General features: G+C 46.5%; 6 protein-coding genes and 1 non-coding gene across 7 annotated transcripts; 4 read left to right on the top strand and 3 right to left on the bottom strand.

The window, feature by feature from the left end:
* Window positions 1-710: 710 nt before the first annotated feature.
* On the top strand, window positions 711-801 carry C8R40DRAFT_t208. The gene has a single exon. It is a non-coding gene; the product is annotated as a tRNA-Leu (tRNA).
* Window positions 802-4,312, bottom strand: C8R40DRAFT_1122950 (uncharacterized protein). Its single transcript, XM_046228878.1, has 3 exons — window positions 4,177-4,312; window positions 4,067-4,123; window positions 802-4,013 (listed from the first exon to the last, which is right to left on the bottom strand). The coding sequence occupies exon 3, from the start codon at window positions 4,003-4,005 to the stop codon at window positions 958-960; it is 3,048 nt and encodes a 1,015-aa protein (XP_046082255.1). The 5' UTR covers window positions 4,006-4,013; window positions 4,067-4,123; window positions 4,177-4,312; the 3' UTR covers window positions 802-957.
* A 951-nt stretch (window positions 4,313-5,263) lies between these two features.
* C8R40DRAFT_1162775 (uncharacterized protein) lies at window positions 5,264-6,353 on the top strand (the record flags this gene model as incomplete). Its single annotated transcript, XM_046230281.1, has 2 exons — window positions 5,264-5,892; window positions 5,954-6,353. 2 exons carry the CDS (start codon window positions 5,264-5,266, stop codon window positions 6,351-6,353), a joined length of 1,029 nt encoding a protein of 342 aa, XP_046082256.1.
* A 351-nt stretch (window positions 6,354-6,704) lies between these two features.
* On the bottom strand, window positions 6,705-7,703 carry C8R40DRAFT_1174862 (uncharacterized protein; the record flags this gene model as incomplete). The annotated part of the gene is made up of 1 exon (XM_046232251.1): window positions 6,705-7,703. The coding sequence occupies one exon, from the start codon at window positions 7,701-7,703 to the stop codon at window positions 6,705-6,707; it is 999 nt and encodes a 332-aa protein (XP_046082257.1).
* A 946-nt stretch (window positions 7,704-8,649) lies between these two features.
* On the top strand, window positions 8,650-9,560 carry C8R40DRAFT_1055368 (class I glutamine amidotransferase-like protein; the record flags this gene model as incomplete). Its single annotated transcript, XM_046224999.1, has 4 exons — window positions 8,650-8,977; window positions 9,042-9,217; window positions 9,272-9,368; window positions 9,427-9,560. The coding sequence occupies 4 exons, from the start codon at window positions 8,650-8,652 to the stop codon at window positions 9,558-9,560; spliced, it is 735 nt and encodes a 244-aa protein (XP_046082258.1).
* Window positions 9,561-9,785: 225 nt separating this feature from the next.
* On the top strand, window positions 9,786-11,000 carry C8R40DRAFT_570414 (class I glutamine amidotransferase-like protein). Its single transcript, XM_046235491.1, has 5 exons — window positions 9,786-9,811; window positions 9,864-10,383; window positions 10,443-10,618; window positions 10,674-10,770; window positions 10,826-11,000. Exons 2-5 carry the CDS (start codon window positions 10,062-10,064, stop codon window positions 10,957-10,959), a joined length of 729 nt encoding a protein of 242 aa, XP_046082259.1. The 5' UTR covers window positions 9,786-9,811; window positions 9,864-10,061; the 3' UTR covers window positions 10,960-11,000.
* Window positions 11,001-11,041: 41 nt separating this feature from the next.
* C8R40DRAFT_1055297 (uncharacterized protein) lies at window positions 11,042-12,138 on the bottom strand (the record flags this gene model as incomplete). The annotated part of the gene is made up of 5 exons (XM_046224995.1): window positions 11,042-11,367; window positions 11,415-11,532; window positions 11,582-11,622; window positions 11,676-11,946; window positions 12,016-12,138. The coding sequence occupies 5 exons, from the start codon at window positions 12,136-12,138 to the stop codon at window positions 11,042-11,044; spliced, it is 879 nt and encodes a 292-aa protein (XP_046082260.1).
* Window positions 12,139-13,736: the final 1,598 nt, after the last annotated feature.

A 13,736-nucleotide genomic window follows, 5' to 3' on the forward strand; every position in this document is an offset into this window, starting at 1 on the left:
TTTGCTTGCTCTATTTCAGAAGCTGCTTGTTCCTCTATCTGTGTTTTGTATCGTGCGTCCGCCTCGACTCGTCTCTCCTTCTGCACATCGTTGACTGGTGTTTTTGTTTCTAGGCCCTTCCAACCGTTTATCCAAAATGCGTTTCATCAGTGTCTATCTGTTTTAAGCCCTTGTCTCCGTTGGTTTTGCGGTGCCTCTATCTGTGGGTGTTTTGGTTATATCGATATCTCTAGATACTTATGAAGTTGCTCATAAGCTGAGAAAGACGCAGATAGGAGCTTAGAGGCAAGGTCGAATTCTGGGGAGTCTAAGCCCAATCGAGGCAATTTCTATAACGACTCCGACGATGGGCAAAAGGACATAACTATGGAAGAGGCACTAAGAAGACAACAAGCGAAAGATGAAGCTAGACTGCGGGGGAGTGAAAAAAAATCGAGCTGGTCAAGCTGGATGAAGGGGGAAAGCGGGGGGAAAGACGGAGGAGAGAATGGAGGGAAAGCAACGTGAAGATTGAAGAGGACGTAGGCTTTGAGTAGATCAGACTATTGCAACGGAACGTCGTGCGCTACTCTCACTTGTACTGTCCAGCGGGTTTCAATGTATGTATGCAATGCGAAAGAAAGTTCGAGAATTTGCAGACAAAGAATTACTTGGTTGCATGCCCACACAACGAGTGGAATAATTCAAATGAGATACGCAACAAGCTGTATGGCGACATGGCCGAGTGGTCTAAGGCGCTAGAATCAGGTTATCCCTGTAATCTAGTCATTCGTGGCGTGGGTTCGAATCCCACTGTCGTCAATGAAGATTTTTCGATTTACATAATCGTCGACCAATTTATTTTGTTACGAAGTAACTCCTGTGTCATATATATCGCTCGATCTAGTATGTAACCTACACTCGACAAAATTGCACCAATCGTGGATCACGTATTCCCATTAGATATCAACCGTCACATCATATTTGAAAATTAGCATTATTGATATCAACGCAATATGGTGCGTAGATGTCCAAATCAATTTCGCCCTCTGCGTCGATGTCCCCGTCCCCATCCACACCTCCACTGATTGGTACTGGTATTTCATTTGCAGTACCCTCCTTGCGGTTCAGTCCAGATCCACTAGCCATCGACGCTGCTTCAATGTTCGTAACGGCAGAGGAGGATGAGGAAGCAAAGGCAGGGGCTTTCCCATCCATAACCTCACTCTTTTTCTCTCCCATTCCTGGTACCTTGTTCGTTTTTGTCCTGGTCGCCTTCCGGGGAGGTCCGACACGCATAGTTTCAGCGTCTGGATTCGAGTTTCCGTTCACGGTCTCTGGCATTGTAGATGGCTCCTTGTTCTTCTTCGCGCTCGCTTTTGCTGCCTTTTGCGATTTCCCTTTTTTCTGTGTCGAGGATCCAGAAAATTCAGCAGTAGATCCTGGCCCATGGGTGGGCAGCGACGCTGTGGGCGAGTAAGGAATTGCAAAGGAGGCTGGGTGATTGATAGGAGCAGCAGACATGGGCGGAACGGAGGCAGATTGTAACGGCGCGTAGTTATTGTATGAAGGAGCCTGCGCTGGTAGTGCAGACGAGGAGACGGACGTTGAGGGCTGTGCAAGCAATGGACCCGGAATCCCGAAACCACTTCCAGAATCAACATTTGGTATCACGCTCGCATTACCCACAGCTCCGGCATTTCCTATAGTTCCGGCACCTGTACCTGCCTGCATAGAGTAGCTGCCACCAAGCGCGGGAGGCAAAATTCCTGGTACACCCGTAGCGAGGGCTGTGAGTAAATAAGTTTGCAATTGAGCAGGAAGCGCTTGGATAGATGGAAGGGAATCTCGAATTGTCTGGATGTTGGAGGTTTGAGTAGGAGTGCGAAAGTAGGATTGAGACGCGAGCTGTTGAGGTGGACCCATTGTTGTGAGGTGTGAGTACGGGTTGTAAGAACCATTAATGGAAGTTGTTGCTGGAGTACCGTTTCCGCTAGATTTGTTAGTCGAAATGTTATGTCCAGTCGACGGTGCTTTGACAGATTTGAGCGAAGTGGATTCGGGTGGACCTCCGGCGACGGTGGTTTTCTCGATGTCGACATATACTTTCGAGCGGGCCGGAGGTACACCAGACACAGAGGCTGACTTCACTTTTTCCGTTTGGGATTTACGCCTGGTGCTTTTGAAGCTGTTGTTCAGAGCTGCTGATATGGACTCTGTTCCCGCTACATTCGAATTCAAGTCATGGCCCACTAGTGATGAAGAAGACGAAGTCATCTCCACATCCTCCTTTGCTTTTCCTTTTCCTTTCGAAGTAGAAGGAGCAGTGGTGGAGACTCTAGTTTTCTTCGTCCCCTGATTTTCGACTTTTCTCAGTGAAGACCTACGTCCCGCCAGCGAACCTTTCTTTCTTCCAGTATTGATGGGTGTTGAAGTGATAGAGGTAGCAGTAGTCGAATTCGCGGCTGAGACGGACGCGTCTGTTCCTGCTGCTTTTTTACCCACATTCCGGCGTGGCGTGTTCGTCAGGGTGACAGGCTTATGTACGGGCTTGCGCAGAGAACGTCTAGGTTCGAGGGAGCTAAGTGTTTCAGATGTTACAAATTTCGTGGGTGTGCCAGTCTGTGCAATTTGGACCGATGGTAATGAAGCTATGTCCTGTTTTTCATGAGCGTCATCGTCAGCGAGTTCGTCGATTGGCAAATCAACCTCGGTGACAGCGTCTTCCTCGCTCTCTCCATCGTCGCCTCCGTCGTCTAAAACTGCGATTCCGACTTGTGAGTTATCATCTGCATCAGGATACATATCAAGATCCAAGTCCGCGTCTCCTGAAAGGTCAATGTTTCCTTCAGTAGGCGGAGGTTCATCGGCATTCAGATTGACGCCACCCTGGGTGAGCGAGGCGGGGCGATCTGGATCTTGTCCATCGGTTGAATGCTTCGCCTCACTAGGAATGAAGCAACCTAAGCGAATACGGGGGAGGGTTTGGGACAAAGGATGATCAGAAGATGGTTTTTTTTTGCTCCTGTAGATATTTTGGTCTAGAGCGGCGAATATCCATCCTTTACGAAGAGGGATCTCGGCTTTGGAATTTAGAGAGGTTATGTTATGATCGACATCCATACTGGTTGCGTTTTCTTCATGGTTAATTTCCTGATCAGGTGTGTCATGAACGGCACTGGAGAGTTCGGTCTCGCCACCATTAATCCTCACGTCTTCTCCATCCGAATTGGACTTGATTCCAGGCTCTCCCTTACTCCGAACAAAGCGAGTGTTGAGATTTCGTACACTGAGAGATGCATCATCAAACCGCGTTGACAGTTGCGATTCAGTGGGAGTTGAGGAGGAAGGTGGAGGCAGTACATGGCCTGCCCGACTGACGACGAATAGGCGGATGAGATCTGCCTCGTCGTCCTCGTCGTCCGCTTCAATAGTCGCCTGAACAGGAGTATCTTGTGCGGATACGGTCACGGGGACCGGTATGTCATTCCGCACCTTGGACAATGACCATGACCCTGGCAATTCTTCTCCTTCATCGTCACGACGCAACCGTTTCACTCGACCAGGTCCTCCTTCATTAGTTCTCGAACGTTTTATACCAGTATGTTTCGGGAGATCTATTTCGAGATATATATTTTCAGGGAGGTTGTTATGTGAGATGGAGGACATGAGAGCGTCCTTGAGAGAAGTAAAGGCGCCTTCGGAGGTTGTAGAGGTTGGTTGAATGGGAGTTGTCATGGCTGAGGATACCAGTTCTGGTTTCTGAATTGAGTTGGAAGAAGATACAAAGGAAAGTTGCTCCGATGAAGAAGCTATAGCATTGATGTTTGTTTTCGATATAGGTCGTTGAATCTCGACCACCAATCTTGCGCTTTTTGCTTCGACTGTCTCTTTTTCGGCAAACCTAATCACACTAGGCGTCGTGCTGCGATTCAAGACGGTCATGGATTCCTCCGTGCATAACGAGTCGTTTTGACGACCAGGAGTAGGCGGTGCCTCAGGCTGTACGACTGAAGCAGTTGACATGGGTAGAGCTGTGGTTTGTGTTCGAGAGCGGGAGAACAAGAGCACATATTATGGGACATACATTCTATGTGTTTCTGATATGTGTTTCTACAATCCCACAGCGCGATTCCAGAAATATCTGAAAAAACTGTTCGGAATTTACACATGCTTATAAAGTAGAGCTGAACATACCTTTGTGAATCCCCCAACTGGTCTTCTTTTCCAAAATTTGTTTTCTTGCACGATACAATGTGTTATTGCGCCCTACAGGAGTGTCGAAAGAAACGCTGATGCCAGAAGAAAGGAAAAAGACAGCGCAAGAAAGATAGTCAAAATAAGCGCTCAATAGATTACTCACCACACTCATAGCGTCGTCCAGACTCTATGGGCATTTTTCCCTGCGAGTATCCTTCTACTCTGCTAGATGTGCGGAGTTTTCGCTTATAATAGCAGAACGCGACTTTTGAGAATACCTGAAAATCCACTTGCTATCCTGCCTTTCACCAGTTTCCACTCTCAACTTAGTTCCCAGTATCTGGGCATGATTGGTTCCAGGTTTCGCAGATGCTTCTTCATTGATCTCTTTTTCCAACGTTCATGGTTTTCATCGGCTTCATGACGGCTTGTAATCTTGGTAAGATTCGCGACTTTCATTTGCTCAGCCTGTAAGTAACTATTGCGCATTCTCTTCCCTCCTCCTTCCCGTCCGTTCGGTAAAGCTGACTCTGACTTTATATAGGACTTGAGCTTGAGCACGGACATTGTCGCTACTACTAAGGGATAGGCGTACTCTGTACAGGCTCACTTTGCGCTGCCCGTGCCCAAAGTAACACCAGAAGTTCTCAATGAACAAGGCCGAAACAGGACCATCCGATCTGTTCACCTGGTACCGAATCTAGCACTAATATTTCGAAACGTGTTTTCCTTTCCAAATCTGGCGGCTTTGCCATCTTTCCTCACAGCTGTTTTTGAAACAGCGTATACAGTTTCTCTAATAACATTACAACGCCGACCTACGAAAAACATCCAAGACTAACCAAGGGAACTACGAAGTCAGATTTCTTAACGAACAACTCTCATCTTATATGCATCAAACAATCTTTTGAGCGATGGTCGGAGACGATGTTATAGTTGTGGCTTTGCGTGGAAATGGAACGGTGCGTCGATGAATCTATGTAAGGAAACGCGATTGAAAGTTCGGCAATCGTCTTGCGTCAGTCTGCCGAAGGCATGCTGCATTAAAATTCAATCCCTTCCCCCTTTTTTGATTCGTTTACTCATGACTTCTTTCAAAGGCGGTATGCTCATTACTGGCGCCAACGGTGCTTTGGGCAGAGGCTTCGTATCCTGTTTCATCAGGTCGCCATATGCGAAAGATTATAAAGGTCTTTACGTTGTGCGTAGTCCTGAACGCGCTGCAGAACTCAAGGAGCTACTCGAGAAAGCACCTAAAGACCATTCCTATGAAATCCTCTCGTTGGATCTCAGCACACTCGCTAGTGTACGAGCATTCGCTACCAGTCTAAACGCTAGAGTTTCCGGTGGCGAAATTCCACCCATCCACGCGTTGGTTCTCAATGCCGCCACGCAACAGGTTAGCGGGCGTTCTTTTACGAACGATGGCTTCGAGGTGCATTTTGGAATGAACTACTTGGCCAACTTCCTACTCGTCTTGCTTATTCTGCATAGTATGGATAAGGAACATGGACGTATCATCAACGTTGCCTCGTCGGCTCACGATCCTCATCATTGGGGAACACGAGATCATTTCCCTGACGACGTTCGTGACTCGTTATACACCGATACCGAGGCGCTGGCTAAGGGGCATCTTACAAACGAACCGAAGGACAATTACACAGTCGGCATGAGACGCTACGGAACAAGCAAGTTGCTAGGTGTAATGTGGATGTAAGTCAGCTTGATTATAGTCGCTTCTATTCTAACATGAAAAATTATAAACGTTATGTAGATATGAGCTTCAGCGCCGGCTCCAATCCTCCCGGACCTTCTCAAATATCTCCTGTATAAACTTCGACCCCGGCGCCTTGCCATCCAACTTGACCAGGGACTCCCCATTGTCCATAAGAGTTCTCATCATCCTAATGCGCTTCCTTAACCCGATTCTCCTATGGCTCAATCCAAATGGCTACTTTAGGACGCCGTCCCGAAGTGGCTCAGACCTACTTTTCGCTACCTTTGACGAAGGGAAGTTAGGTGAAATGCCTCGTGCATTGTATGTGGATGGGACACAAATTGTATCGTCGTCGAAGGAATCTCGAGATGAGGAGAAGCAAAAGCGATTGTGGAGGGACACGTTAGGATATGCTGACATCAAAGATGAAGACACGGGATTGGAAAATTGGAAATAGGTGGCGACAAATGAGGTATTTACAAAGAAGGCTGTAAGTACGCACTCGTAGGATTGAAATACTTCGAACTACAGTGATAGGTTTAAGAATAGCAATAGAGCGAAAGGTAGTGAGACGTGTTCGTCGGGAAAATGGGAACGGAGTGAATTCAAGATGAGGAGGTTCTTTCAGTACATACATACTGTACAATCGCTGCAACAAGTTTCGAAGTCGTCATTGACCCCTTACCGCCGTGCCATACACGACTTCGAAGTTTGAATGAAATACATGTAGGATACTCCATTGCAGCTAGAATGATGATTAGTTGAATTCATCCCTTAAGACTGCATGAAACCCATACAAATTATCCATTCAATACCATCGAGGTTCACACTTGATTTTCAACCTGGCCACCTCCTGCTTCAGCTTCTCAGCATCGAGCCTCATTTGAATCAATTGTGGAAGAAAAGATTCGACTGTGGCCCACCGTTCGGACCACTGCCCTTTGATATTCGGAGAGATCAGATCAGGGTCCTCCCAGTGTTCCCCTTCGCTGAGGAAATGATCAACGCCGTACCATAATGTGAAGTTGACTGGGAAAAGTTTGGAGAGGAAGGAGGCAATTTCCGCAGGATTTTCAATTGGGGAAAACCCGACATCGAAATTAAAAGGACTAGAGAAAACAGGCAAATTTTCCGGACCAGGTATACATGGATCGTCAATGTAGAGCGAGGCATAGAACAAGCATGGGCAATGGTAAGCAAGATGTATGAGTGATTTGAAAGACAGTCGCCTTCGATTAGGCAAGACAAGTCGGCCAGACCGCGAGGATAACCATAATGAAACAAGAGAGGGCCAGCTTTCTGCTAGCTTTTGAATATCATTGTCATCCATGGAAATTGGACATGCTGTCGACAGCATGAACCATTTCATTCCTGTGCAACAAAGGATAGGTGTGATGTCTTCAAATGTGACAACATCTGATTTATCTATCAGCTCCCGGCTGTTACTTTCAAAGGTCAACTTGACCTCCTCAACACAGGTGCAAGTCTGCCCTATCCGAGAAAGGAGCTTTCGAATGTCTGCTGCTGATGCTGGATCATGAGATGTGATTGTTATGTCCTTCAAATTTCTTTCTCCTACAAAGATTTCTGAAGCAGCGCTATATGTGGAATGAATTTGTAGGACCGTGAGATTTGCTAGCCCATGGCCCTGTACACCAGCCAGATTGATGACATGTGTAATCAAATGAGGAGCGTCTGAGGTGTTGAAGAAGGAGATATGTGTCAATGAGGTTGTATTGATGTTGGATATGGAAGTCAAGATTGAAGATAAGTTATGGAATGCTGGAATAGTGAGCTTTTGAAGCATGGACAATGGGTGTAGTAGATTGACGATATGAGCTTTATATATCAACCTAGGATGAACAACAAAATCAAGTGATACCAAATTTGGCATTCTGGTTGAGAGGCATGAGATAAATGACTCAAGATTTCTTGGATTGAGAGAGTCAGAGGTGAAGGTGAATGATTGGATAGATGTATTCATAAAGAGTACAGAGGGCTCTCCCAAGCCGAAATCCGAATAACCATTCCATTTCAGTGAATGAAGTTTAGGCAATAAAGGCCCTGCTGATTTTATCCTGAAAATGACATCAAGGGCAGGGCCGAAGTCAAGTGCAGAATCGTTGGAGATAGGGCCCAGGCGGTGAATGCGATTCTGGTATTTTTTTTCAAAACGAAGCCATGCAGCATGCGTTGGCCAATTTTTATATTTCTGCAACAGTTTCTGCATATAGATTAGTGGTCAGAGTCTTACTTGCCATAAGCTCACATATTTTCCTTTTGACACAACCAGTTGACCAAAAAGCCTCAACAGTGGCTTCAAATCAGTCAACCTCAACCAGAGGATGTTGAGATATTCTTCTGACCATTGTATGCAGACCAGAACTGGGGCTACAAGATTGGGCTTATCATCCGAGAGGTTGTGCCATTGTAAGATTCGAGACAGGATCTCGTTATTATCGAACACTCGGTGCATATTCGCGAGTATGGAATGAGCAGCTGCCGCTGACTCGGAGTTCTTGCAAGAAAGATAAGCGCAACGCTGGAACGATAGTACCGGGCCGGTTTAGATGGCCTCGTTCGGTCTTGCCATTTTCTGGGATGCGCAGTGGGATGCTTATTATGCTTTCACTTCCAGAAACCCGTGCATATAGTAACGGGTTTTGCTAACAAGAGCTGAAGAAAACGATGCTGGCATGGTCCTGATCTCTCGGATATAAAAGCCTCGGTACAACTTGGTCCTCTATCTTTCTATGTCTTCCCCAGTATCCGTCAAAACATCACTCGCTGTCAACAAAATATATCATCTCGCAGTCTGTCTCTTCCCCGAAGTGACAACTCTCGACTATCAGGGACCCATCGAACTTCTTGGGGGCTTTTCCACTGATCTCCGGGCAAAACCTGACTCGCATCTTCAGTATTTCAAGCAGCACCTTCCCTCTTTTGCCATTGATGTGGAATACCTCTCTCATTCTGAGGAACCCATTACGCCCTCCGCTGGACCTAAAGTGCTGCCGACAGGAACTTACGAAGGTATAATGAAGGCGGGGAAACAGTTTGATATATTGCTTATTCCGGGAGGTGAGTTTTCAGCGACCTGGAATCATTCTGTAGTATTCTGACATTATATTACATGTAAATCTAGGTCCGACTGCTAGCCCTGTTCATGTTCATCCTTCGTTGTTACAATTTCTGAAACAACAAGCCCCTGGAGCAAAACACATCCTTACTATATGCACTGGATCATGGATACTCGCTGGAACTGGGTTACTGGATGGAAAGAAAGCTACCACCAATAAAATGATGTACAAGATCGTCACGGTTGGTTTTTCATCTCCACACCTGAAGTTGCTGAGATCACATTGTCAAATGCAGGAAAGTACGAAGGACTTGAACATTACCTGGATTCCGAAGGCTCGGTATGTAGTGAACGACGACAAGAAGATTTGGACTAGCTCCGGCGTCACGGCTGGTATGTAGTCCTTGCTTCGTTCCTACTAGTACGACTCACACAGCTGTTCTCATTCCAGGCATGGATTTAGCTCACGCTTTCCTTGAACATCTTGCTGGACGGGACACCGCAAACTCGTTGGGCATCGTGATGGAGATGAGCTATAAGCAGGAAGGAGATGACGCTTTTGCGGCAGTGCATGGATTGGCTTAACTTGTTGATCCTTAGTAGAAGAACAGCTGTATTCGGATTCTCTGCTCAAATCAATATCTCTGCCGGTTTCATTCGTTCATGAATACATACCTTGGTCTATGTTTCAGGTGAAGTTTTGCTTCCCTAAGGTTCATTCCTTTTTCCTTTGACATATCTTCTTTCGGATCTGAACATACACTTGAATTCGGTCCCGGCGACGAATACGAGACTGGTTACCTCAACATCGTCGCTCTTCCACGTCACCCGGTTAGGTATGACATTCCCTGGATTGAATTTAGGGCTGCGCAATCTCAAGTGTGCTAGGAACATGTCTTCAACGGGAAGGACCAACGCTGCTTGAAATTCCCCGCTTCGAACGTAGGGAACGGAGTTCAAGTTCCACAGTCGTGCATCGTGAATACAAGTTTCACGTGTACGTCTGCTACGCAATCCCATAGACGAATACTCCATATAAAGGCTCTGCGGTGCACAACGGTCTCCAACTTTCTTGTTTGTGCATCTATGTCTTCAAGCGTTGAATCCTCCCTCGTCGTGGACAAGACCTACCATCTCGCAGTCTGTCTCTTCCCCCGAGTGACAACCCTCGATTACCAGGGACCCGTTGAACTTCTAGGATGTTTTCCTTCAGATCTCCGCGCGGAACCTAACTCCCATCTTCAGTTTTTCAAAGACTATCTTCCCCCTTTCGCTATCGACGTGGAATATATCTCTCATTCGGAGGATGCTATTACGCCCGCTGCGGGCCCGAACGTCCTTCCAACAGGAACCTACGAAGGTGTAATGAATTCTGGGAGACAGTTCGATATAATATTGATTCCGGGCGGTGGGCTTCCTACTCGACTGGGTGATGCTGCATTGATCAGAAATCGTGTTATTTACCAGGTCTACTTTCTAATCCTACCCAAGTACATCCCTCGTTGCTGCAATTTCTGAAACAGCAAGCTCCCGGAGTAAAACACATCCTCACTATCTGTACTGGATCGTGGATTCTTGCTGGAGCCGGGTTGTTGAACGGAAAAAAGGCTACTACCAATAAATCGATGTACAACGTTGTCAAGGTTTGTTTCTGTTGATTATCAACGTGTTTTCCTAAGTGTCATTGAGGAAATATAGGAAAGCACCAAAGACTTGAACATTACCTGGATTCCAAAAGCCAGATATGTAGCAAACGATGACATGAAGATTTGGACTAGCTCTGGCGTTACTGCTGGTGAGTAGTGCATCATTCATGGCTAGAACGAACCACACGGTTGTTGCTATCTCAGGTATGGATCTGGCACATGCTTTCCTTGAATATCTCGCGGGACCCGATATTGCAAATTCATTAGGCAATTTGCTGGAGATGAACTATAAAGATGAGGGAGACGATGATTTTGCAGCGCTATATGGATTGGTATAAACCAGCTAGCTTGAAAGCCCCACTGTATTCCGATCTCTGCTCAAACCAACGTCGAGTCTGTGTTATGCACAAGTTTTAGATTTCACAGACTGTCTTCTACTCTTTTCCAGACATGTCCTTCCCATAACTGATTTGCACTGCCTGCGTCTCCCCGTTCTTTCTCGTTTAAGCGGTCCCATCCCGTACTAGCCATCCCGGCATCGGCCTCGATCTGCATAAATGTTTTGACCGCTGCTTCTTCTGGGGTCTTCGCTGGGACTTCGTCGCCTTCAGGAACAAGTTCGAATGGTTTGTGGTAGATGCGGGCCAGATCACGCATAGTTATACGGTCCCCTTGCAACCGAAGACATCGATTCTTCAGATGAGGAGAGGAGGACGGTAGAGTTGTGAGAACATGTGCAACAAATCCTGGATACAATTGAACAAAAAGTCTTGAGTCAAAGAAAACAACATACCACCTATATCCTCTTCGCTCGTAACGCTGAACGGTGTTTCTCCTTTGCCTATGGCATTCACGGTATGATTGGTATCAATTCCCACAAGCCATGGAAGATATTCAAAAAAAAATCCCGTCTACAACCAATCAGTCCTATAACGAACTAAATGTGCCAGGTAAACTCACGAAAAATCGAGTATATGGAAGTCCAAGCGTCCTCAGGTGAGCTAAATACACGACGTTATCTCTTGTTATACACGAGACAGTCTAAGGAGCCCACCAACAAATGCGTCCTTGGTTCCAAAGTGATTGTCCTCCCCGCGATGATTTGCCCCTGCAGTTGGAAGACCCCATTCTGAGGGCACAAATAGCTGAACTGTCCCACTCGCTTTAGCTGCGTCTGCCAAAGTATACTGTGCATGTAAGCCTGTCGTAGGGACAGTGCTGATCACAATTTCAGTGTTGTGCTTTTTGAAGATCGCGGTCAGAGCTGGTACACTGGTGTAATCAGCTTCGATCAAAGGTACTGAGGACAGATCGGGGGGAAGAGTCTTATGAGGGACTGGTTGCTGGTTTTCATGAGAGGGAAGATGAAGAAAATGGTGGTGGCGAGGATGGACTAGGGTGCTGCGAGTGAGGGCAATGACATTGGCTTGATTAGTATTTACGAGGGCACGTAGAATGTATGTTCCGATACCGCCTACGCCAACGATGGCAATGTTTTTCTGGGAGATAGAAGACATAAGACAGCCAGAGATCTGCAGATGCAGGTTAAATACTGCTTCAGATATCGGTCACGCCTGTTCACCGAGCGTGGAGGCACTGAAATCGCACCAGGATTGCGCTATCCTATTGGACCCGCCACTCGATAGGGCATGTCGGACACACCGAAGCCGATCTCTCGTCGGACAAAAGATGGGACAAGGCGCATCTGTATCACATCGATACCTGCAGATACATGATCGCGCTTTCAAGCTGTGTGGATTTCACAATCGGCTACAATCGGGATCGAGGTGAATGACAAGTCTAAATTGATATCCGAGCTGGTTTGTTTGTTTATAGTGCGGATGAATGAGCGTATGACTTGAATATCGATTGAAGACGGTTCAAAGAATTATACCATGTACCATAGCTAGGCTCCTGGAAAATAAGCTCCTAACGGACCTGTATGCATGCGAAGACTTCAGCTTTGGAGAATCTGAAAGGCAGTCTGAGGTAGTGTGCTACATCTTCAACAGATTACGAGATTATGAGACATAGGTATTCCAAAATAGATTCATACATGTTATGGCGCATCAAGACCCATTAGCTACACCGTTAAAATAGGTAAAGATCCGGATTTATAGCTGGTGGTGGTAGTTGAGAAGAGGGAAAAATGCATCTCGGACTCTCGGGCCGGGATGTTGGTTAATATTACGGCAGGTCAAAGCGAGTTATAGCAACTCTTGAAACACTTGGAAATTGCTTTGTTGACCACGGAAGGATCAAAGAGGAGGTCCAATGCAGCGGAAGCTTTTTGGAAACACGCTACTGCATGTTCCCCTGACACCTATCCAAATAATAACTCTGAAGATTACTTGAAGTTTTGACCTAGGTTAACCTCCAGCTCTGGAACGAATTGTCTCATTCCAGGATCCCACATCAAACAGTATTCATTGTTCAGTACCCCTAAAAGATCCAAAAGATCGAAGGAGTTCCCCGAACATTCATGACCAGCTTTGACGCGGAGAGTGTACAAAGAATGGCCAATAAAAAATAGGCTAAGGCAAAGTCCAGGCACAAAAAGCAAAGGCCGAGAGCTCATCAACTGAACAATATTACCAGCACCGATGTTTGGATTCCCTTTTTGAACATGAACGTATATTGTGCACTGATCAGATCCTTGTTGGGCCAAACCAAATTGTGATTGACCAGGATAATCACCTATTCCGTCGACCTATTCCATCGACCTATTCGTTTCGCTCATTGTTCATTCTGATAGAGGCTCCCGTGTACCGCGTTGTTTGTATCGGTGTACGCGTCCGTGACAATGACGGTCAAGCAAAGCGGGCCTTCTATAAATGGTACTTGGGCGTACTTTTTCCCTCTTTGAAACCACGAACGTGACTGAGACGACGAGCAAACGGTGCACTTACCTCTAGTCGCTCCAGTGCATTTGTGCTTTCACTAGACGTTCCTCTTCTTCCTACGCGCTATCTTACGGGCTTCTTCGCAATGGATCACTTCCAGGCTCATGCGCCCTGCGTTGGGAGCTCTTCCGATAACATCCAGCAAGCCGATGTGGATTGGCCTGGGGCTAGTGAATCGTGAGTCCTATATTATTTTCACGGATGAGAGCTCC

Source organism: Lentinula edodes (assembly GCF_021015755.1).
Source record: "Lentinula edodes strain Le(Bin) 0899 ss11 chromosome Unknown C8R40scaffold_39, whole genome shotgun sequence".
NCBI lineage: Eukaryota > Fungi > Basidiomycota > Agaricomycetes > Agaricales > Omphalotaceae > Lentinula > Lentinula edodes.

What these genes read in the sequence shown, in the direction of transcription:
- C8R40DRAFT_570414 (XM_046235491.1), top strand. Translation starts at nt 10,062, where the DNA reads ATGTCTTCAAGCGTTGAATCCTCCCTCGTCGTGGACAAGACCTACCAT. An exon ending in TATAATATTGATTCCGGGCG is followed by an intron (nt 10,384 to 10,442) that starts GTGGGCTTCCTA and finishes GTTATTTACCAG; the next exon opens with GTCTACTTTCTAATCCTACC. An exon ending in CGATGTACAACGTTGTCAAG is followed by an intron (nt 10,619 to 10,673) that starts GTTTGTTTCTGT and finishes GAGGAAATATAG; the next exon opens with GAAAGCACCAAAGACTTGAA.
- C8R40DRAFT_1122950 (XM_046228878.1), bottom strand. Translation starts at nt 4,005, where the DNA reads ATGTCAACTGCTTCAGTCGTACAGCCTGAGGCACCGCCTACTCCTGGT.